General features: G+C 38.1%; 5 protein-coding genes across 5 annotated transcripts; all 5 read right to left on the bottom strand.

Moving 5' to 3' along the window:
- Window positions 1-3,040: 3,040 nt before the first annotated feature.
- Window positions 3,041-3,490, bottom strand: LOC110855454. The gene is made up of 2 exons (XM_035856178.1): window positions 3,407-3,490; window positions 3,041-3,330 (listed from the first exon to the last, which is right to left on the bottom strand). The coding sequence occupies exons 1-2, from the start codon at window positions 3,453-3,455 to the stop codon at window positions 3,041-3,043; spliced, it is 339 nt and encodes a 112-aa protein (XP_035712071.1). The 5' UTR covers window positions 3,456-3,490.
- A 228-nt stretch (window positions 3,491-3,718) lies between these two features.
- LOC110855453 (nuclear polyadenylated RNA-binding protein NAB2) lies at window positions 3,719-4,991 on the bottom strand. Its single transcript, XM_022103860.2, has 3 exons — window positions 4,846-4,991; window positions 4,721-4,765; window positions 3,719-4,420 (listed from the first exon to the last, which is right to left on the bottom strand). The coding sequence occupies exons 1-3, from the start codon at window positions 4,903-4,905 to the stop codon at window positions 3,845-3,847; spliced, it is 681 nt and encodes a 226-aa protein (XP_021959552.1). The 5' UTR covers window positions 4,906-4,991; the 3' UTR covers window positions 3,719-3,844.
- Window positions 4,992-7,409: 2,418 nt separating this feature from the next.
- LOC118437168 lies at window positions 7,410-9,002 on the bottom strand. The gene is made up of 2 exons (XM_035856012.1): window positions 8,618-9,002; window positions 7,410-8,472 (listed from the first exon to the last, which is right to left on the bottom strand). The coding sequence occupies exons 1-2, from the start codon at window positions 8,885-8,887 to the stop codon at window positions 8,155-8,157; spliced, it is 588 nt and encodes a 195-aa protein (XP_035711905.1). The 5' UTR covers window positions 8,888-9,002; the 3' UTR covers window positions 7,410-8,154.
- Window positions 9,003-22,102: 13,100 nt separating this feature from the next.
- Window positions 22,103-22,687, bottom strand: LOC110855451 (uncharacterized protein F54H12.2-like). Its single transcript, XM_022103859.1, has one exon. It carries the CDS (start codon window positions 22,685-22,687, stop codon window positions 22,103-22,105), a length of 585 nt encoding a protein of 194 aa, XP_021959551.1.
- Window positions 22,688-22,762: 75 nt separating this feature from the next.
- LOC110855450 (uncharacterized protein F54H12.2-like) lies at window positions 22,763-23,404 on the bottom strand. The gene has a single exon (XM_022103858.1). It carries the CDS (start codon window positions 23,402-23,404, stop codon window positions 22,763-22,765), a length of 642 nt encoding a protein of 213 aa, XP_021959550.1.
- Between the last annotated feature and the right edge of the window lie 1,164 nt (window positions 23,405-24,568).

The raw sequence follows: 24,568 nt of genomic DNA, 5'->3' as shown, positions 1-24,568 counted from the left end.
CCCACCCATCGCCCGCGCTTGGTTTCACAGGAAGTCATCCTCGTCGCCCGCGCCCGTGTCAGGTGGGAATTCCGTTGGGGCAATTTGAATCCACGGTTCCACCGTTGTTTCTGCATAGACTGGAAGATAAGCATCTCCTGCGGAAGGTTTTATGGGTAACCAACCACGTGGAGGGTCTGAATCGTCGGGTGCGGCGGTAGGTTTCACGGGGATCCAGCCAGGCTTTTTCACTTTGTTAAGCGTCACGACATCGTCGGAGACAGTATATTCCGCGTGAAGAGGTTCTTCATCTTCAACTTGCCCCTGGATGTATTCACCTGCGGGGAATATTTTTTTAGTGGGGGAGATTTAAAAAATTGAACTTTTAAAGTTTTTACCCTGCGGTATTTCCGAATTGTCGGTTTTCTCGCTATAATCAATGCCTACTTCGTTTTCCAAGGGAGATTCTTCTTCGTCATCTTGCCCCATCACCTGCGGGATTGATGAAAATGTTTTTTTTTTGTAGTTTATATTAAATATTTCGAAAGTTCCTTCTTACCTCGGAGTAAAATGATGCCAAAAATGACGGTAAAAATTAAAAATCTCATTATCGGAAATTAAAAATTTGAAAAGAAATCTGTAAACGATCTAACTATTTAGGAATGTTTGTCGAACTAGGTAATCAATTAAGGATTTAAAGGAAGATATTTTGAGATGTTTGTCCAACAAGGTGAGAAGTTTGAATGATAAAGGGTATCGATTTTAGCAAGAAAGTAAACTTTGGAAATTTAGAAATCGAAAGTTTTATTATTGATTTGGGCAAAGGTATTGTATTAAATTTGGGTAAAAATGTGTAGGTATAGTGTCAATAATTTTGTAATACTATTGTTTCCGGTGGAGGTACTACATAAGTATTATGCAATTACATATGTCAGGTGATAATCCTATAGAGCATCCCACGGGTCTTGCTCATAAGTATTTGCTACCTCAAAATCCAGTAAAACCCTAATACCCCAAAAGCCCAGGGTCAGGGTATGTTACCCCGGGCTTTTGGGGTATTGGGGTTTTGGTGGGTTTTCAAATTTGGGCAATACCTGAGGGTAGTCGGGGTTTTTAAATTTAAAAAAGTGCATTATATATTACACCAGCACGTTTCTGACAATTTTATAAGTTAATCAGATATTAAAATTGGATTAATTTGCTATCATAAATCGCCAAAATCCATACATTCTGAATGTGCCGAGGGCACAAACGTGTTGCATATCAAACTATATTTTAGTGTTATTTGTAATAATACATAAGTATTTGTGTGGCAAATGAAAAAATTAGAATTCAAAAATTTTTAGTTATTAATTATTATATAATTGTTATGGTAATGATTGAAATTCTCATTATTATTATGACTATTATTTAATAGTATCCTTTTTAAATGCCAAAATACTTAATTGTTTGTTTGTAATGCCCACATATTTATGTACATACCTACATACATTTGAATTGAATGGTTATTGTCTACCATAAGTTGCTGGGTGTAAATTTTGTTGTAAATTTTAATATCTAATCGTTTAGTTTTCATTTTTTTTGTTGTCTAAAAAAGGCATTAAATAATACTCGAGTAATTTTACTTATTAGAATTTAGCATTCTAAACAGTAACACACTGTAAATAATCTGGAGACAAATCGTCACCCGACGGAGGTACTATAGTGTACTATTTCGATTTAGGAGACGTTTTACCACCAGGGGGAGATAAGTCAATAACTCGTGTATTACACACAAAGGTGCATGATTTTTTGACTTATCTCCCCTTGGTGATAAAACATCTCCTAGATCATTACCCAAAAATGGAACACTAAGTATAGTACCTCCGTCGGGTGACGATTTGTCTCCAAATTATTTAGAGTGTGTGATTTATTTTCGACCATGTCAATAAAATGAAGGCAAATAAAAGCAAATTGTATGTAAGTCAAATAAGAATTTTATAACAACAATGCCAATATTTTTTATATTTCGCTTCTTTTCATTTTTATTTTATCACATTTTTTAAGAAGTTGATCATTGCATATTAACTAATAAAACTTTGTAGTTGGATTTCACCCTGGATTAGTGCTTTGACTTGTCTGATTTGTCTTTTGATCCTGCTTCGTCTGGCTGCTGAAAAATAGAAGGCATATTTATGTTTATAATTTTTTGTCATCAAAAGAATTTTGACTTTATCTTTTTGCACATACCTCTGGCAAAGGGCCAACCCCATACCAGTCGGATTTTTCACATTTGTACTGCAAATTACACCACCCACTACAACAATGCCAACTATTTCCGCAAGGTTTGCCATCTTTGATGCAAATCTGTAGATAAAAATCATCTCGTTAAATTCGCTTATTTTTATAGGATTATAATCTGTCAAGTTTAAATTATCATTGATAAGTAACCAATTTCAATTGAGTATATTGATAAGTTACCAATATACGCAATTGCGGGAAAAGATTTTTAAATTTCGAAAGTAGGAAAACAACCACAGTGCGGACAAGAATCCTACAAAATGATTAGTACGAACGGGATCTCAGCATGCCCTGTTTCTTAAGAAAGCAGAAACTTTGCATCGATCTGACCAAGAAATGGGAAGTGTCTGCTACCATTGGAATTTATCCCTTCCTTTCAAATTGCCCCGGACGGGTTTAACTTACCCTAAACTCATCTGGACAGGGATGTAAGTAAAGTTAGAATAATTACGGTACCACCTTTATACTTGAAGTAACCACAAGGCGGGCATTGTTTTTAAATTCTAGCGGGAACGATGCACATAAATACAGGGTTGTTAAAATGCCTCGGAAACTTTTCACTTTTTAAAAATTCGTAAATTTCATTTGACTTCGGAAATTTTGCCTTATAAATTCACCATTCGGGAATTTTGTCATCCTATCCCACCAGTTCTGAGATTAGACTTGAATAATAAATAAAAATCTCAATTTTAAAGACTCGTATATAGATTTATGGGATCTTCCATTTGCAAAATTGTCCATTGTAGTGAAAGATTTAAACCACCCTTTACATAAAAAATCATTAAGCTAGTACCTTTGGTCTTGGTTTATCGTCGGGATTCCCGCTGCCAGTGTCCCACCCACCACCACCTCCGCCCGTAGCGCCTGGTGGTGGGTTCTCAGGAATCCAGGCAACTGGTGGATCGGGTTCGGTGGGATCAATCGGATCTTGTCTCGGTGGTGACTCCTTCTTGGATGGAGGATCACCCTTGGAAGGTTTCTCCGAATTGTCTGGTGTCTCGCTATCATCGGAGCCTATTTCGTTTTCGAGAGGAGATTCTTCCTCGTCGTCTTGCCCCAGTACCGATTCACCTGCAGGATGGATCATAAGATTTTTATAATTCAGGAGTCTTTTTTTTAAAGAACAAAGTCTCGAAAGTTGTTTTACCCTGGAGTAAAATGATTCCGAGGATCCCGACAAAAATGAAAAATCTCATTTCGAAAATTAAAAATTTGAAGAGAAATAGGTAAATGAGCTAAGTATGTAGGTATGTTTGTCCAAGTAGGTGATAAATTTGAATGAAAAAGGTTCCTACTTAAGTGAGAAAGTGAAATTTGAAAAAATTAGAAATCGAAAGTCGTATTGTTCAGTGTGATGTAAGTATTGTTTGCATTTTGTTACATAAATCAATTAATATTTTTACACTTTCGTGTTCCATTGTTTAGGAAATATTGTAAAAGTGAAAGGAATTTTCATTCATTTAATAACGTACCTAAGATATGTTCGCATATAATAAGACCGAAAAACGTGACATTTTATGAAAATGTCCACATAAAAATTTACATATTTATAAAAGTATGGAATTTTTTATTCGTAAAATAATTTTTAATTTTTCTTAGAAAGAGAAATGTCTGAATTTTCAGAATCAGCGTCTGAATCCTCGTCAGCATCGTCAGGCGAGGTGGTGGTAGCGTCGTCGTCATCGGAGGAAGATGTCGTGGGGGGTGGTTGGGTGGGGACGGGTTGTTGGACAGGGGGTGACGTGATAACGATCGGGTTGACGTATTGGATTTGAGGTTGTTGTTGTACAGGGGCAACTTGAATTGGTTGCGGTTGCAAATTTTGGGCTTGCAAATTAGGGAGTTGCAAGTTTTGTAATTGAGCATTTTGACTTTGTAAACTTTGTAATTGAGGTTGCAAATTTTGAACTTGAGGAGTTTGAAGGGCTTGCGAATTTTGTTGGAATCTTTGCGCATTTTGGATGGGTTGGGCCGCCATGGAGTTTCCTATCATAACGGGAATTCCTTGTGATTGCTGTAATGGACGAATCACAGCGTTAATCGCGTTCACGGGAATGTCAGAGATTCCTTTGAATATGGAAGCCAACAGGACAGCGACGCCGTCCAGAGTTTGCGCAGTTCCTTCAGCGGCGCCATTCGCGGAAGTTTCTTGCCTGGCTTGCTGCAAAAAATTGGCAATTCATAGAAAATTGAAATTTATTGCATTTGTGTATAAACTGTTAGAAATCTGGGAAGGACAAGCAGGTATTGATTTCTCTGTGTTAGAGTTGCTACCGCTTGGTGTTAAAATTATTCCTGCCGGTGAATGTCTGCTACCGATATGATAAAATTTAAATACCAAACTATTACTACACGGTACTATTTATCAATACCACTTTGGTAGAGTCACATACTAACACGACTTGGTATTATTTTAATACTGGATTTCTAAGAGCGTAATACAATGTGGATGTTCTCTTACTGCATTATTTGAAGGCGCAGCGTGCACCAGATTGGAAAATGCGACCTGTCAAATGATAATAAAATTATTTATAAAAATTCAAACTTTTCAGATTTTTCTCTATTTTTTTTATAAACCATTATTACAAGAATCGTTATTATTGCAGGCAACCATTTTTTTGAAAATCGCGAATACTTGAGACACATTGTTAGAATTGCAGTTTGAAATAGGGTGAACAATATTTTTTTCGGAGAGAAAAAATTAGCACAAAAGAAGTAGTTGCACAGGAGAAATTGTCCGTATTGGAGATTGATTTAGAAAATGAAATGATATCATAATACCGTGATTTGGGTTAATTGGAGAATTATGCAGTGATCATGTTATGTCTGTTTTGTTTAGTAGATGAATAAAAGAATTATTATTCGTAACTTTCTACCATGTTCCAATAAGAAATGAGTATATTTTTATATACGTTAACTATGCATATGTTCCATATATCCAGACAATTAACGCAGTCATTACTAACCTGAAAAATGAAAAGTCAATAAGTCTTGTAACATGATCTTATTAAGTTCTACAAAATAAAGAACGCCCTTGATCTGAGCAAGTTTACAAAAATTGTTATGCTAATTTTTCTTCAAGTTTGTATTTATTTTGTAAAAATTTGTGACTACAGAATTTACGAATGTTACAAGGTTACCAAGGACTGTGTAAATTGCCACATTATATAATTTTTAATTGATAATTGAATTAAAAACCGGTTATATATGTAATTGTAATTCGTGTTTTGTATTTTGACTTTCAAGTAATTTTGCCAGCCTTTGTATGTACGTAAATATGTACAAGCATATTAATTTTCGGTTGTAACCGGAAATTTCCCAGCGGAAATTTTCCAGCGGAAAATGATTCCACCCACATTCGTTTCCTACATATTTACGTCTAATCATAATTACATACATTTTGCGGAAGCTTGAAAAAACAGTACTAATTATTTGCAAATGTTACGAAGTGAAGTTTGACAAAATTCTTGTCTTCTTAACTAATATAAATATGTTACAGGAAAGCATTGATCCGTGGGTACAAATATAAAAGCTTAAAATCACAATGAATATGAAATGACATAATTTGAATGTGCATTGTAAACAAGACATAAATACGTAATATCATTGTTCCTCTCATCAATTTGGGAAAAATGAAGTTCGTCTTCGTAATATTTTTGTATTTATGTTAGACTAGTACATACAGTGGCTTAATATGTGGGTGGGCTGAGTAGGAGGAATTAGAACTTATCGCCCATCAGTTTTATGTCAAATTTAGTTTTTTAATCGTAGCTTAGGAGGGGAGCTTGCGAGGTTGATAATAACAGATCTCGATGCCCTTTGGATATGTGATAGGGTCTCATGAGTGTACTAAAACCCTGAAGTGGTTTGACTCCATGGCCACATTTGCGCCCGCCACACCCACTCAAAAATGCCCAAAAAACGCTTCCACTCCAGTTTTCACTCACTCAAATCCACGTCAAAAATCCAATTTTACTCGGATTTTGAAATTTCTTTCATCATTACACTCCCAGATAGTTGCTTTCTTCAATCCAATATCAAACCCAATTTTTTCGAAATTTTTAGTATTTTTAAAATTTGAAATTCTGAATGAGGATTGTTGTAGTAATCAACAACTCAAATTACGCCTGCGAAATAATCATCAGCAAAATTGAGTTTGATATGGAATTGAAGAAAGCAACTATCTGGGAGCGTAATGGTGAAAGCAATTTCAAAATCCGAGTAAAATTGGATTTCTGGCGTGGATTTGAGTGAGTGAGAACTGGAGTGAAAGCGTTTTTTGGGCATTTTTGAGTGGGTGTGGCGGGCGCAAATGTGGCCATGGAGTCAAACCACTTCAGGGTTTTAGTACACTCATGAGACCCTATCACATATCCAAAGGGCATCGAGATCTGTTATTATCAACCTCGCAAGCTCCCCTCCTTAGAGTATTGTCGATATTCCGGACACTTTCTTGTCCTAAAATAGTTTTTGTTTTCGCGGGGTCCACTGTTTTTTCGGGGTACGCTTTAAGTTTTTCGCACTCTCTTTCTTCGGATAATGCATGTATGTATAATTACGTATATATGTAGGAGTAGTTATAAAGGGTACATTTTCACGTCATGGCGGCTATAGCGTCAGAGGAAGGGTATATTTTCACGTTTCTTATGCATAATATATACCGGCCAAAGTCGTATATATTTTCGTGTATGGAAAAATATGCTGCCGGAAAAGTGAAAGGGATGGTGGTGGTTGATGCGTGGAGCATGCAGCTGACCATGGAAAAAAGGGTTGATGCTGGTGCTGGCTAGCGCAAAGTGAAAGGGTGATGGTGGTGGTGCGTTGGCATGGTTACCACCAGTCAATGTTTTATTTATTTATGATTTTATTTATGCTCATTTATGATTTTATTTATTTATGAATTTATTAATGAAAACATGTAAATTTGTTATTTTTTGGTTAAATAAAATTGGAGGAAACACAATTCATACATTTTGTAATATTTTTATTAAAAACAAAAATCAGTAAATATTCAATTCAAAGATTTCAATATTAATATTTGTAAAATCGGTAGCAGAATTATGAAAAAAATGATAAAATTTTGATAAATAATTCTGCAAATTATAGAAAAAAGCATTTTTCTATTTAACGATTACAGCTCAATCGTTTCGTCGCTATCGTAATAAAAATTTTCCGCTGGATCTGGCCGCAATGCCAATAATGCAAGAATTTTCTTTGCTCTATTCCTCTTAGAGGCCCGTGAAGGACGGGGGACATGTTTTTGAACCCTCCCCCCTAGCGGGGCAGGAACCTCAACCTCATTGCTAACACTAAGGTTAGAGAAGATTGCCATTATATTGTCTTCCGGTTCACTTGCCGTAATCGCATTACGCACAAATTCTGGAACAAATCGCATTTCTCTGCTCCTATACACGTCATAGCGAGAATTGCTATCCCACCAAGTGTGTCCTAATCCCAATTTTACAAAATAATATTTGATAAGACCCAAAATTATCCCCTTTCCCACACAACTTGGGATGATAGGTTCTCTAGCCAGAGTGCCACACATCTCCCCGAAAATTGTCTCTGTACAATTTTCGGGAAGATGTGATTAGTGCTGAAACCAGCACTTGACACATAATATGCTTCATTAAAAATACGTGCTACCGTATCGACAATAAATTCCAAATACTGTCTAATGGAATGACGCGATCGTCGCGAAGGATCTACAATTGTGCCGACACCGCTTTTCCTATCAACCATAACAATTAAATATTCATTTCCTCTAATATTTTCTTCGTGAACGAAAGATCGCAAAAAATCTTCTGGGATGTTAACAAGAATTATTACCACTTCGGTTTCCACACAATTACTAGCTTGAACTAGATAAGCATAGTTAAAACCGTACCTAGGATTCTATCCTTCCACATTGACAGCAAATGTCGTCGTAGGGAGGGCCCTAATTTTCGTAGGGAAATTCCTAGTTGCTGCATAAAAGTCGATCTGGAATGGGGAGAGATCTTTGCTGGCAGCTCCAGTTGTATTCCAAGCGGCATCAGGGGTGTATTCAGGGATTGGAATTGTGAGAAGAGCTCGATGGAGAGGAAACGACTCTCCAACTGCATGTCGCCGTAGATAAGCCTGGTCCATCCCATTGAGAAGATAATTCCCATATCTCTCTTGATCCATTTTCGGGTTGCTCAAGTAACCGTCCGTTAAAATTGAGTGGAAAAACTGTGAAATAAATAATTTAGGAATTAAGTAAAGATAAAAAATACATACACTTATAATTCCTCCTTTTTTACAAATGTACATACATATCAAAGCATGAATATTAGGTTCATCTCACTTTGCAATAATTTCACAAGACCTTACTTACTTGGATATCTGTGAGTGCATGGATGAGGTTATCAACAAATCGTTCAAAGTTGATGAGCCCCATCTCCCCATGAATTGCCTCCATGATTGTACACTGTTCATCATTCAGTTCTCCATTGGCGTGAATGACATCAGTAAGAAGGATGACATCCACCAAGGAAATATTTCGGTTGAATAAAAATTGAAGAAGCTTCGAACCAGCGAGCCAGAGATGGTCCCGCTCGCGTTCTTCAGTGCTTGCTTCTCGGGAAATAATTCCGAAATTTGCCATTTTGTTATAAATTTAAAGAAAAACTTTAAAGAAATGAAAATTTGAGAAATTTCGAAAATTTCGAAAAATATTAAGGGAATGAACAAAATTGGCAATTGTCAAAGACTGACTGACAAGATAGTCAAACAGTGTCTCTTTTATGTAAAAGAGAGTGGAAAAATTTTCAAGTACAAAACGCATGATCCTTTATTTTGAGAAAATATAAAGTAAAGGGAAAAAAATTCAGGTAGTAAAGTTGAGATGAAAAAGGTTGTTTTATTTATTTATGGAAAGTGAATGACAGAATTTTGGGAGCAAAGTTGAATGCATAGCGGTTCATTTATTTTCTTATATTTTATTTTGGAAACGAAAATGGAAAAGGGTCAAGATTCAGGTAGTAAACCTTGAGTGGAAAATAATTTTGAGAGCACAATTGAGGGCATAGCGGTTCATTTATTTTCTTGTATTTTATTTTGGAAATGTAAATTAAAAGGGTTAAGATTCAGGTAGTAAACCAGGAATAGAAAAAGGTTCTTTTTCTATGCAAAAGAGAATGTCTTTAGTTTACGATCCGCAAGTGAAGCTGAGCTTGTACGAGGTCATTGAATGAAACGACGAAAATAAAGTACCGTATTTTATGATGAGTGACAAGATCCCGAGTTTTATGTAATGAGATGAAGAATGATTTTGACATTGAGTCAACTTCTTAGAGATGTAGTAGAAGGGATGACCTAGAAAGAAGGCACCGTATTTTTGAAATGAGTGATGACGAAAATATCGGAGATCTCGAATACAAAGAACAACCGTAAACGTTTCCAGAGTTTAAAAACGGCGAGATGAGGAGGAGTAAAATGCAGTCAGCACTTGATCTTTCGTGAAGTCTGTCGTTGGAATCGTAACAAAAATACGTACGGAAATACACGCTTAAATACATACTAAATTATGCAAGAGGAGCAACGTTGTGAGTATTGTGGGTGGAGTCACAATGTCGCCGATTGCGAAAGAGTGGGAGAAGGGTTTGAAGAGACTGAAACTTGTGAATTTTGTGGTGGGTTCCATCATATCGGAATTTGCGAGAAAGTGGTGGATGGAATTGAAGATACGGAAAGTTGTGAGATTTGTGGTGATTTTCATAGGAACGAGCACTGCAAGAAAATTCAAGGAGAGAATGCTATGAAGAAGTGTGAATATTGTAGTGAACCACATGATGTGAGCAAGTGCGAGAAAGTTGGAAGAGTGATGGAGGCAGATTTCCACAGCGTGGAGCAAGAAAAGCTACAAGTGGCGGGACCTAGCAGAAAAAGGTAAGAAAAACAATGATTGCAGTATTGTAGGTGGTAGCACACCCAACTGGTTCATAGTAGAGGAGAGTGGGGCAAGTAGTTACAAGTAACAAGTAGCAAGTAGTCACATAAGTGGCAAGTCACATAAGTAGCAATTAGTCACACCCAAAAAAATTTTTTGGGTGTGAAAATGACCTTTTCCACTGTTTTTTCATAAATTTCTCTATGTTTTTTTCTTATGCTGGAGGTTTTTGCTTAGTTTTTTAGGGTAGTTGAATTATTTTAGAAGGATGGTTTTGCACATGTTTTGGGGGTTAGTTAATTTATTTAGGAGGCGAGTTTAATTATTTTACCGGATTGGTTTAGCTCAAATTTTTCAAATCACTGGTTTTGCACGAATTCGCATGGAGTATTGCTCCAACGTCGCGAACGTAGTGAGCCTCACCACCCCCTGGGTACATCCCGTGCTTGCAGGGCAAATGTTCCCAGGGGCGAGCTTTAGCTCGATGCATGCTCGATGAACAAAATTTTCAAAGAAAAAATTTTGTCCAACTCTTGACGAAACAAGTTGAATTTGTTGAACAAAGGATAGGTAGGTTTGAAGTTCGGTTAGGTATTATTTTACAATCATGGGAAAGCTCACCCCTTTTAATTTTATAGTTTAAAGCGACCGACTCAAGACGCAACTACAACCCCGAAGCGTTGGCGCACCGTTCCCTAGATGAACATGTACAAAGATCGTGTTTGTCCCCAATGCTCGCTCCAGTTTCTCAACAATTGTGAACTCGACGTTCATATTCAGCGAGACCATCAATACAACGGGATGGCAATTCAAATAGGTGGAGGTCTAATTAGGAGATATCTTACCCTATCTCGCACTTGTATTCTGGCCTAACCAACTTCTATGAATTGGATATCGTCAACAATAAATTCACCGACGTCTATGAATTATTTGAAAAAATTTATACTGAATTGACCTACATTCTCAACGAGGAGCTTGAAGATAAGAAATGCCTCAAAATTACAAGCGAGCTGCAGGGCCATTTTTACAAAACTTCCATCGACCCCGACACGATGGACATGATTGTTTCAGATAGAACTACACCTGATCCGGTGTTCAAATCAAAAACACATTCGGTTTACAGATCCGAGTCTATTCACACGATTGTCAACTCCCTCGCTTGGCGAATGGTGGAGAGCGTGGCCTCTTTCATAAACAAAAAATCTGGGTGGATTTTTGACTGCGTATCAAGTTTCGAAATAAGTGTGGGACGTTTCCAACCCCTGGGGGGTGCTGGGTTCAAGACCAATGATAACCTGCTCCAATATGCTCGTTCATCCACTGTTCTGTCAATTGATAATACTAACCCAGAAACTGGGGTCCCTGATGGAAATTGCTTCATGATATCGTGCGTGGCAGCCAAGATGATGGATGGACTAACTAAAAGGTATAAAACTAATCTGTGTCGACATCAAGAGAAACGTGCTACCTATATAAATGAACTTTACAACCACGGTTTCAATTGGAGCGGTATCACGATGCCCATGGATGCATCTCAATTTACCAAGTTTTCCGATCAAAATCCTGAAATAGATCTCCACGTATTTGTCTATGAAGAGACTCAGAGAGCAAGAGAGCTCTGTGCTTCCCTAGCAGGTGAACCATCTCTCAACACTAGGGATATCCTTTAAATCCAGAAGGAAATCCGAAACTCGATATATCCCCTCTACTCATCAAACAAAACTCCTCAATTCCGGCTGAGACCTGCGCTTACAAGACATACCGAATCTGATGTGGAAGTGTCAAACCTTTTCGAAATTGATCTTCTTCTTGTGCTCGAAGAAAATGATCATGGCTGGGACGGACACTACGCTTTAATAAAGAATTTTGATGCTCTCGTCTCCCTTGCCGGCAAAAAATCATTTTATTGCAAAAATTGCGTAAACAGTTTTACAACCCAAGATAGTTTGAATAATCACCGACCCAACTGCCTGACTTTAGGAATGCAGCAGCTTACCATTCCTGAGGAAGGGTCTTATTCCTTCAGACAATATGGTAGAATGGTGCGAGCACCCTATAGGGAATGGCTTGTATTTATATTTCATCCTCCTTCTCTTTTGCTAAATACATTATATCTTTTAAGATACTACGGGGATTTCGAAAGCTTCCTAAAAAGCAAGGAGGCACACCTACTTGGAAATGATCGTCAAATTAACTTGGCCCATCACTCTCCATCGGGATATGCGTGGGTCTGCCTGGACTGGCACAACAAGATCGTGGCCCACAACATTCATCGAGCAACCCATGATGGTGAGAATGTAGTTCAAAGATTCTTTGCCGACATTTTCCAAGATCAAGAGATTCGCCAAAAGGAAATAAAAAGATGTCAGTGGGCAGCAAATACGAGTATGGTCATCGATCCACAACTCAGGAGACGGCTCAAAGATCAAATTCTTAACAATCCTACAAGTCTCAACCCATGCTATTTCTGCAATATCAAATTTACTGTAAAAGATGCTATCGTTTTCCACCACGATCATTTCTCTAGTCAATTCCTTGGACTATCACACCACACGTAGGTCGTCGTACAATTAACGATCCAATCGTGCTATTAACCATTTTTCCTTAAAATTTGTAGATGCAATATTGATGCACGAGTCCAAAGCCAGGCCCCCGTTTATTTTCACGGATTGAGGTAAAAACATGGTCAAGTCTCAATTGTAAATCTGTAAACTGAAATCAATTTATTGTGTAGAAATTACGATGGCCACTTTTTGGTTTCAAATTTTACGAGTGAAATGGAAGTTGAGGTCATCCCCTGTACCAGCGAAAGGTTTGCCCTTCTCGATTAAGACTGTAAAACTCGAAAATATTTTATTAACATGCATTTTTTTAGGTTTCTGGCATTCAGCGTAAAGAAAGGTAACAACAAAATAAGGTTTGTGGACAGCGCAGCTGTGATGACCACATCAATTGACAAGTTGTCAAAATCATTGGGCCACGACAACAACTCGGAGCACTTCAAGACCACAAAAGCAATGTTCTCTGATTTCAACGGTGAAGCAGCGCTGTATCGGGATGGGAATGTAGATCTTTTAATGAAGAAGGGCATTTATCCATATTCTTACGTCCAATCCGTCTCCAATTTCGCTGAGAAGAAATTGCCAGGGATTGAACACTTTTTCAATGACCTGACTGAGGAGCCATGCCCCCCTGAGGACTACAATAATGCTCTCAAGGTTTGGGACAACGACCGCATTAAAAATCTTGGCGAGTATCATGATTTGTACTGTTTGTTGGACGTGACCATTCTTGCGGATTGTTTGAAGCGGACGCGAGAAATTCGAGAGTCTTATGGGTTGGATGTCGCTCACTATCTGAGCTTGCCCATGATCGCTTTTGACGGGGTTTGCAAACTCGGAGAAGTAGATCTGGAATATCTGGGATTAGACGAGTACCAATGGCTGGAGACGGCGGTGCGTGGTGGAGTTTGTGGAGCCGGAGGGATGAGGAGTGCTCAGGCCAATAACCCATATATGCGAGATTTATACGACCCAGCTAAACCCTCATCTTATATATCCTTTTTGGACATTAACAACCTTGCATTAGTAATTATTTAATAGAAATATTTCTTATTCTCAGGATCTGCAATGTGTGAATCCCTCCCCCTCAAGAACTACAAGTGGATGGATCAGGACCAACTAGACTCAATTTCCCTAGACCCCCAATATTTTTTCAACTCGGTGGCTGATGACGCTCCAACTGGCTATTTTTTCGAAATTGATCTCATTGTGCCCCCCACAACCTATAATAAGCTGAACGACTACCGATGAAGCGTATCATAACTTCAGAAGAAATGTCCAATTTCCAACATCAAGTGGGTCAGCTGTAAATTACAAAATCTGCATTTACAACTAAGAAACTTGTAGCCGACTTGCACCCCAAGCTGAACTATGTTTGTCACTACAGAAACATTATATTTGCGACGTTTTCTTCAACTGGGGCTACAAATCACAAAGGTTTGTAAACATCTATATTTAGTCTTTAATGAAAACTAACAACCATATCCACTCAGATTCACCGAGGTATGCAGTTCACCCAAGCACCTTGGATGAAAAAGTTTATCGAATTCAATACTCTTAAGAGGATTCAGGCCGTCACGGAGTACGAGAAGAACTTCTACAAACTTTTAAATAATGCCAGTTTTGGGAAGGTTACACCCCCTTACAAAATAACCACATCCCCTGAAAATCTTTTTCCGTCATTGGGCGCCAATTTTTCGAGTTTTTCTAAAAAAGTTATTTCTGTTCTTGCAGTGCATAGAGAACAAAAGGAAGAGGTAAACCATGAGCATCATTAGCACCGAGGAGCAGATGAGACGAGAAGAAACCAACCTACCAGAAATCAACTCAGAGGTTCAAATCGCAGTGAAAAAACGAATGGCAGTCTATTTGGACAAACCGATTGCAGTGGGTGTGGCGATCCTTGACATCAGTAAGGATATGATGTATGAGTTCCACTATGACTATATGGTGCCCAAGTATGGAGATGCAGCCAGGGTTGTTTATGGAGACACAGGTAGTGAGGAGGAAATAATGTTTTCAAACTTTTTTCTCAATCGTTTTTTCCTGTGATTTCAGATTCCTTGGTCTACTTTGTGGAGACGGAGGATATTTACAAGGATATGCAGGAAAACAGGGAGAGGTTCGATCTGAGCGAGCATGGAGGAATTCTCGAATTCATGAAGGATCCAACCAACCACAAACGTTTGAAAAAGATGAAGGACGAATTCGGGTCAGCCATCCTGTGGAAATTTGCTGTCGCGAAACCCAAAATGTATGCCGCAGAAGCAATATCATGGGATGCTGGGGGACAAATGCTCAAGAAAGTCAAAATTGCCGCGAAAGGTTGCAAAAGGTCTGCAATCGCCCATCAAATTTCGTACGATCTGATTGAGGACGTTATCAACCGCTGCCATCATGAACAAATCACTTTTCGTTCCATAGTTAGCACCAAACACGATGTTAATACTATATTTTGTAAAAAGAAAGCGTTAAATGGATCTGATACTAAACGTTTTATTGTAAATCCTTTGCTTACATATGCTCATGGCCATGTTGATGCTCCAAATTATAGAGCAGGACAAGATTTTTTAAACTCACAGGGTTTTTGTAATCATAACATTACGTGTAGAGGATAAATTGATTGAATTTTTGTTAATAAATCTCACTATCATTTTGTACATCATGGACGAAGCTTGTAGCAATGAAGTTGACATTCGCCTGGAAACGCCATTTACTTTAACGATGGCAGGCGGTACTCAAAGCGGGAAGAGCACCCTCAAAGCTGGTATCATAAAACGTCGTATGGAGATTATGCATCCACCCATAGCATCTGTTCATTACTGCTACCAAGAATATCAATATTCTATTTGATCAAATAAAAAGGACACTCCATCAATTGTTTTTCAGAAGGGACTACTCACGGACTTTGATGGAGATGGACAACCCTTATTGCTGATCCTTGACGATTTGATGACCGATGTTGCAAAATCTGAAGACATGGTGAAGGCGTTTACAATATACAGCCATCATAATAACATTTCTATTATATTTCTGACTCAAAACTTTTTCGAAAAGGGTAAAACTAGAAGCATTACTCTGAATTCAAAATATATTGTAGCATTAAAAAATCCTAGAGATACTACATTTGTTGCAAAGCTAGGGAGGCAAATGAATGGAGGTAAAAATAATACAGTTATGCAATGTGCTTTTGAGGATGTAATGAAAAAACCATATGGTTATCTTGTTATCGATTTAAGTCAAACTCAAGACGAGCGGTTTAGGTTTAGATCTAGTTTATTTGAAGAGGATTGTATAATTTAAATAAAAATGAATGAATAAATTAATATCCAGATTATTGTTTTGAACTCGAACCAGCATGCTCCACCAACGTTTTGCGATAAGAAATTACAGAGATGTCGACAAGGTCCTTGAGAAAACAAGGTAGGGATGTATTGTTTATTTCAATCTTCTGCTCGATCCCCTCAAACGTTTGGCTAATGGTGATGACCGGATTTCCCTTGGATGACTCAGTACTCAATGCATATGAACGACTTTTTTTAGGCATGTACTTTCGCTTAGGCAAATGAATCTGTCGAGTCTCAAAAAACTCGGCATCGGCAATGCTTTCTGGTGGTGATGATGCCATAATGAAACCTCAAGTACAAATGATTACAATTCAAAAAAAAATTTTATTCATATCAAAACTCCAAGGGGAGAGGGAGAGAGGACCTATATGGCAATAAGCCAAAAATCGCTCTACCCTATGGGTATATGTTATATATGTTTACATAGATTTGACATATTGTCATATATTTGCCATATTGGCATATTAGCATACAGGGGGCCCAGGCTCATCCCACGAAGCGTGATCCCCAGCAGAATGTTCACAAACTCCACACTGTACACCATAAACATCTTGTGGGGGTGGATCAGCAGGGCAGCCCTTACGACGACGATAACCTTCAATGTCCTCCAGAGCAATCAGACGTTGGCTCACAAACTTGTGTTTTATCCGAATTTCCGCCTTGGTTAGAGGAGCCTCTTGTTGCTTGTTGAATCTGGCAATTCCAATCCACTGCTTAAATGGGTAGGTCTTTGGGTTGAATTGGTATGGCAGGCCCGGATTGTCCAAATAAACCCCCTTGTGATGCTTCTTATTGTTAACATCTTCCAATAGACTCTGGCACTCACTAGTGAAAAAGGCGATATCTCGCGACACGGCAGGCGACTCACGGGCAGCCATCACAAGGTTGAGAGCCAAATGTAGTACAGACTCGAGCTCAATCTCAATTTGCCCAGTTCCATTCTGCAAAAGAATGCGATCCCTCAAAAAGTGAAGAGGAGAATATGCGTTGCCATGAAGCTTGTAGGCTCCATGCTTCAAAAAAGTCCGCAAAAGTCCAAAGGACTCTTCAATGGGAAAAACTTTTTGATCGTTCGTGGGCTCCATCGCAACTGCTTCTGACTTGTTACATCAAAGTCTCTTGCATTTTATATTCTGGCTGAAACGTTTTCATATCATTCTGGGGCCCATTCTTCTTGTATTCCTCACAATACATTCTAATTTTCCTTTCTCCATCAGTTAACGGGCACAGAGTCCTTACATCATAGGGTTGAATCCTGTTGTCCTTCAACAGAGGAGCTCGAGGTTTACTCTCCAATAGAGCTCTACAACCTTTTTTAAATTCATCCAAATCTTCAAACTCAAAGGGTTTGGAGAGATTTGGGCTTCAAGCATGAGTAATGCTGTCTGAAAAAGTTGATCTTGATGAAATTCCACTCGACCAGTGCTGTTTGTCAAAACAAAAAGGTTTCGTGGGGCACAGATTGGTATTCCCTGGGGCGAAAACATGTATTGACAATCTTTTGAATATAGGTGGAGGTAATCCTCCACACGTGTTGTAGAACTGAAAGGGATTGTAAAGCATCATAGGCTTTACTTTAATTGTTCCATCATCCTCAGATTTACATGGCAAGGATGACTTGCGAGCAAGTTTTATGGGTTTCGGCTTCTTAAATTTGGACATGTCTGGTCGACTCTTTTTCTTTTCTTTCTTTAAACACTCCATAGCGGACGATATGTTGTTGCACGGACGTTTGGAACAAAACTAGTTGAATTTTGCAATGCTTCTTGCTTTATAGTTTCAAAAAAATATCGTAAAAATTCTTGATAATAGGTCATATAGTAAACCATTGTTGTAATTGCAACAATGACAACAAAAATCGTAACAAAAACGCACAAACATCCAAATACAATCTGGCAAAAGTCTACAATACAACGTTCACATTCTTTTAATTTCTTGGAGGGTGGTGCCATCTCAAAACGTTTTAGACCAGGCCTAAGGTCACGTATGTAAAGTTTTTAGTAGTGCCGATATGATGATCCAGCACTATATGAAAACTGGCAAAGGCTCCACTATACAAAATATAACTAGCAGCAAATACAAGACAGGATATGAAAAGTATTATGTAGGAGTAAAATCGTTCCAGAAACGTTTTCCTGATTTTCTTGGCTGCTACAGATGGGTCCATGATGACTTGATGCTATAAGATGCAAAAACCAAATGATTGTAGCAAACGCAAAACTAGAGTTTATATCAACATGCTTGGATGTCACAATTATTAGGAAACAAAAAGGCTTAAGGAAGTGGTCTTGTGGCTTCGAGATGATGATTTACTCTTTAACCCAAACCTCCCGTCCCGTCCCGTCGGGACGAGTCTCGGGACGGGACTCGGGACGGGATGACCTCCATCCCGTCCCGTCCCGAAAGTCTCGTCCCGGTTAATCTTCGGGACGGGACGGGACAGCGAAATCCCGTACCGTCCCGTCCCGTGGGAAAGCCTAGTCTGGAGTAGGGGAACTCGGGGGAGGAATATTCCCCGAATTGCGCCTGGCACGGATAGACTGGTTTGCGGACATGATGATTGTGGGAAAGTAAATGCAAGACTGTACTGCAGATTGAAAAATCGGCTCGCTGCTTATAGTGGCGGAGAATCCTTTCCTCCAATGCTATTGTAATAATGCTCAGCGTCGATTGGTTGTGAATACATTAGTGGTGGAGTTATGGATCTTTGGAAATCCGGTTCATAAAGGGTCGGCAGTACCGTTGAGAACCTTTTGAGGTCATGGATTTCTCTTTCATTGTGCTCCTTTACTAGGCGGGTTATTTCTGTCCTCAATGTAAGTGCACACAAAACGTTTCCACCATTCTTCATGTAGAAGGTTAGCAATTGTTCGCATAGCCGTGGTACCTCATGGATGTCAAACTCAATGTGGTTGACCTCCTTTGAAAGATTTATGGTCGTGTTTGTGCATGTTTTCTTAAACCAGGCCTTGAGTTTCAAGAAACGTTCTTGCTCTGTTTGTGACTCTTCTTCCAACCTAGACTGGAAGGGTATTCCTCGATTGAATAATCTGGGGCTATAAAAGTTGTCCATTGTCCTTGCTTGTTCAACCTTTACTGCTCATAAAGTAGTGACGGACTCGGCCTTTTTGTATGATTCTGGAAAGGTTTCCAAGTACACAATTCCACAATCAATACATAAAAATAGAAACTTTGGGTTCTCTGTATTGTTATAATAACGTTTTGTTGTTTTCCTACACAAATCACACTTTCGTTTATCACTTGTCAATGCAAATTCTATTTCTAAAATCTCTAACGAATTTTCTTGGTTCATTGGTGCATCGACTTGAGAAGAGCAGCACATAAATTTAGCATAAATACAGCAACTTGACTTAAATCTAGCAAACAGATTGATGGTATGGGTAACTAATCCTCTTAAACAACTCATGCTGATATTTTTTGCATCTCTTCACGGTAAAAACCCCCTTCCACAATTTCTCCTTTGAGATCCTGAAGAAAATATGTACGAGGTATGGTTGAATTTATTTGATTAATGATAAATTTTTCTTTTTTGAAGTTAGCAATGGCCCGTTTTTCAAATATTTTCTTTACTTTTGAGATCAACACTATATCACCCACTTTGAATTTTTCTTTGCGAGAGTCTGTTGCCCCAATTAGCTTGTTATATAACCGAGCAAATATAATTTTCTCATTCTTCTTGTTAACTTCTTTTGGCGCACATTTTATACTTCTATGATATGACGAGTTGTAGTTATTTTCCAGATCTGATAATCGATTAACAAATTTAGTTGTTTCATAATTTGTCATAAATCTCTGAATGTTTTCCAATATCGTTCGGTTGAACCTCTCAACTACACAAGACTTGAGTTCTGACTGAACTGAAAATAATTTTATCTCATGTTTTTGAAGCAATTCTTTACAATTTATATTATAAAATTCGCGGCCCAAATCAACCTGGATACGCAGAGGGAGTCCTTTACTCCTTTTAAAAATCTTCTCGAGTCCCTTCGTTACGACTAGACAGCTTTTGTTTTTAAGTGGCTCAATGTATCCTCGTTTTGAGAAAATATCTATTGCCGTTAGCAAGAAGTGAGTATCGTTATTGGACTTTGAATATCTAGATATATCCATCAGGTCCATCCCCCATTGATCATTTATATGCTTAACGTACACCACTCGTCTCGGAAAATTTTTTCTACGCGACTTGTGTAACGTATATGCAGGAATAGTTTTCAAATCGTTTTCAATTTCTTGACGTGATTCTTTTCGTTTTCCAGATTTTATAAATCCTCCTAGCCCACTAAAGGCACCTGGCTTTTTGGCGTTTACATATGAAGCCTTAATCCTTGCTGCATTCCTCTTGGAAGCCATTTTCATAACCGGCTAATATATAAACCAACGTTTGTGGATATAGGTCATGAACAAAGGTTCGGGCTGACTATGGCTCGAAAAAATCGTGTTAAGCTCCATGCATCTTACTTGCATCGGCTGTGTAAAAGCAATACAAAGGAGAGAAAATTTCTTATAAATAAAGCAACGGGTGAACAAATACGCTCCATTTGTGAACTTTGCCTCAATCTATAGAACAAAAATATTCCCGTTACCAAGTCTCAGAGAACAAAGCTTTTGCGTCACAAGACAGCCATTCAAAAACTGTGCTTAAAGTCACCAATCAAAAACAAAAAGAAGTATCTGTGTCAAAAGGGTGGCTTTCTTCCTGTACTAGCCCCAATTGTAGCCACGCTGGTGGGTGGGCTTGTTGGGAAATGGCTAGAAAAATGAAGGTGGTGCCAGAAAGTTGGTACAAGAAAATCATGTCGCTAAATTCACAACAGGATGTTGAATTGGATCTTGAAGAGAAACTTAAAGCCGAGAAAACCAACATTTTTGGGAATTCTACAATACCCGATGAAATCAAGATCTTGCTTTTACAAAATTTAAATCTTCAACTTATTGATAACAAGAGGCAGGATGACAAGAGGCCAGTACTTGTCAAAAATGCAGAGAATGAAACCGCTGTCCCTTCGCAAGCGATTACACAAACAACATCAATGCCTGAAGTTTCAAGTGCTACGCTTGAAGTTCTCTTAAAGGGTACAACTGAACGTGGCCGCAAAATTCTTGAGTTTCTGAAAGATAATGGTGCAAAGATAACTGCTGGTAAAATCATCGTAAATGGTGTTACATATACTTTGGTGAAAATGAACATTCTTCTTGTTGGACTATGTAAAGGACTCTCTGCAAAATCTAATCTAAAATCAGATCCGGCAATGTTGAATTTGTTAAAATTCATAAAGTCCAAGTCGCCTCCAGTGGAACTCCTCCCAAATAGCGTCAACCAATTCATTGTCAAGCAGAAAGGAGGCCGTATAAAAAGAAAACCGCAGAAGAAGAAGGAGAGTGCATGGATTCAAAAGAAGATAAATGAACAAAAGATGCACAAATTGACTAGAAAAATGCAAAAGTGGAAACCATTTTAATTTCGTACAAAGTTTATTGAATTTTGATGTATTTTCTTCCGACAACATTTTTGATTTAATAAATGAATTTTGTTATTTATAAATTCCTTGACTAATCTATCATTTTTAGAATAATCTTTCGAATAAACTTCTTGTATTAAAAATTACTATACACATTTCTTACACTAAAATTGTTTACTCGTTTCCATAAAAACCAAATTGCATAGTGGCCACATACGTTACTGTTTGGGGATTGTAATTGCATTGAATTTTGAACTACACCAGTCCCATGTCGTTCGATAAAATCACGAAAATTGCTTGCATATTCATCAATTCCTACTCCATAACTACAGAAAAAATGTATTGGTAAGTTCCGGTTTTCAATAAACATGCATGTTCAGTGTTCTCCTGGGTGAGAAGTGGGTCGGTTATTAATCACAATTGCGATAGGGTAATGTTCAAACACAAGATCATCCAACTCATTACAGGCACAGACGTCAAAAGTAATTTTATTTTTACAAAACAGCCCCGATAGAACACGGTAAATTTGATCGGTATTCATCTTTACATGGAGTAATCCTTAAAGTAGATGTGACGATTCTTGTCGACATACAAAACTGCTTGATAATCACAGTGACAAAGGACAGTTAGGGCGGTTGTAGTTGCATTTCGTAGCTTTATCTCAATCTTCACGCTTCCATGTCTTGGTATAGCGAATCCATCATGTTGATGTCTCAAGTCAAAAACGTATAGAGTTTTCCCATTTTTGATAATGTCAAATGTTAGTTCTATTCCAGTGTCGAGATTTGTTAGACCCAACCCCGAAAATACGCTAAAGTATGCTTCAATACTTTTCTTATTATCAAAATCAAGTTCAAACGTTTGAGATGTTACTTGCTCAGAGTTCACCGTTACAGTGATGCTTGATATATCTGCTTGAATAAAGTTAAATGGGTTTTCATTGTAATGGCCGTGCACGGCTTTACTTGAGACGATGCCAACTACTAAACGATCGGGCAAAAGACCCGTAATTAGACTTTCGTTTGTATATTGTAATGTTCCGGATGATAGAGAAAATGATTTCAAATCTCCTCTTCGCATTGGATAACATGCAGGCTGACCCTTTTCCATTAATCTCAAGTGTCCCATGGTAATTGATGGAAGTAGTGTATGTTTTTGCACAACTATTTTTGCTTCCATAATCTGAAGTTGTGCTGCATCTGATCAGCTAGAAGAAGTCCTGGTGAGTAGACAAAAACTGTCTGGTGCACGATAAAGTACTATCTTTATATCGATTCCTGGAATGCAAAATCGGTTTTGATTAAATATGTCTGTCTTCAGTTTTCCACAAAGTTCAAAAACTTTGCTGTTGTTGGCCAATTTCTCTCGAGTGTTCCACCCTTCATCTCCTGTACTTGGATCGACTTCTTTGTGATATAGTGCAGCCATTGCTTGAGTCTTGGTATATTCTTTACCAAAAGACAAAAGAGTTTCCAGGTAGGCTTTATAGGGGTATAATGAAGTTGGCGACGTGATTTGCGTATCATTAAAATAAATTGCAACTTGACTAAACATCGAATGTAGGAAATTGTTAATTGGCGCAGTATGCGTTTGAGCGGCGTCTCTATCCGCACCCTTGCTATCTACAATCTTGCAACGAATATAGAGTTGCGTTTCAGAAAAGTCAATGTATTGAGAGTCATTTCCTTGGATAATAAATGTTAGAGGAGTGGACCGATCTGAAATGTTGGTGATTGGATGGTAATCGACCCTGTGGGAACTGGAGAGAGTCAAGTCATACCCGGGTTCTGAGAATAGATTAGTCTCTGAACGTATAAAGTTCATGACCTGCTTTGGTTTAGCCATTCTTGTTAATCAAATAAGGATGATTTGGAGATGAGATTTCGTCTGGTCGTTTTCCTTTTCCTTTTCTTCCTCGTCGTTTTCTTTAAACGTTTGACAGGTTTACGTTTTGGTTTTCGTTTGATTTTACGTTTTTTTGATTTGCGAGTCGTCTTCGTTTGTCGCTTTCGAACTCTCCTGCGTCGTCTAATCCTCCCACCAGACTGACCAAGTAGACTAGTTCCGGCCTCTTTTAATGCATTCATTGCATTCGAACGTAAGGAGTCTTTGAATGATTGTTTGTTATTTATAACATCCAGCGCAATGTTTTTAACGGCCGATTTTAAAGGAGGCACCACGTGTGGTAGCAATGATCTGACAAATGGTAATAAACGACTAGCTATGGCACCAAAAACACCACCAAGGCCAGCTCCCTTTTGTCGATAGTAACTTGCCTTATAAGCCAATGAGCCCCCAATCTGCTGTTCGTAGGCCTGGTAATAATCAACATCATCATCCTCGGAATGCATTTTTAGAAACGTTTTCTTCTAAAATGGAGTGTAGCACTAAAACTTCCAAAGGAGAATGGTGGAGGTTGAGCAAACTCGTTCCTTATATACATATGAATGGGTCCATCGATGGCTTTGACACGACTACGTATTGTAAGTTGGTAAATGTCTTTGAAATTATTTTGTCAATATCAGTATAAGGATTTACAAAAGATCTTAGAATCGGTGCTGAGGTGTCACCAACATGTTGGTTTTCGACAATATCACAATAAACATAATATTTCGTATTGTTTGATTTAAAGTTAATTTTATATTCTGCACTTAAGCTGGAGGAGGTATGAATTTTATGCGGGAAACCGAGTATGTTGGCCATTACCGAATTAAATTCAAAATCATAGCGAACATCTTCCACAAATGACCATGTGGATAAAAGAGTAAATCCATTATAATGTTTAAAGACAAAGTCTTGTGTAGTCATTGCATCAAGTAAATCGTCAAATGTTTCGATAATACTATTGTTGCACACTGTTATCCACTCATAGTTAGATTTATGCTCAGAATAATTATTATGCTTTAAGTTGTCAAGTGGAGCAGTATCTGTATTTGTTATTTTTTCATTTGTCGAGGTAGGAACATAATTATTTGTTCGTTTCATATTGTACAGCTCATCACCCTTTGC

The sequence above is a fragment of the Folsomia candida genome, unplaced genomic scaffold (genome assembly GCF_002217175.1).
Source record: "Folsomia candida strain VU population unplaced genomic scaffold, ASM221717v1 Fcan01_Sc012, whole genome shotgun sequence".
NCBI classification, from domain to species: Eukaryota; Metazoa; Arthropoda; class Collembola; order Entomobryomorpha; family Isotomidae; genus Folsomia; species Folsomia candida.
The sequence above is the reverse complement of the archived record's forward strand: the minus strand, read 5'-3'. Positions and strand labels throughout refer to the sequence as shown.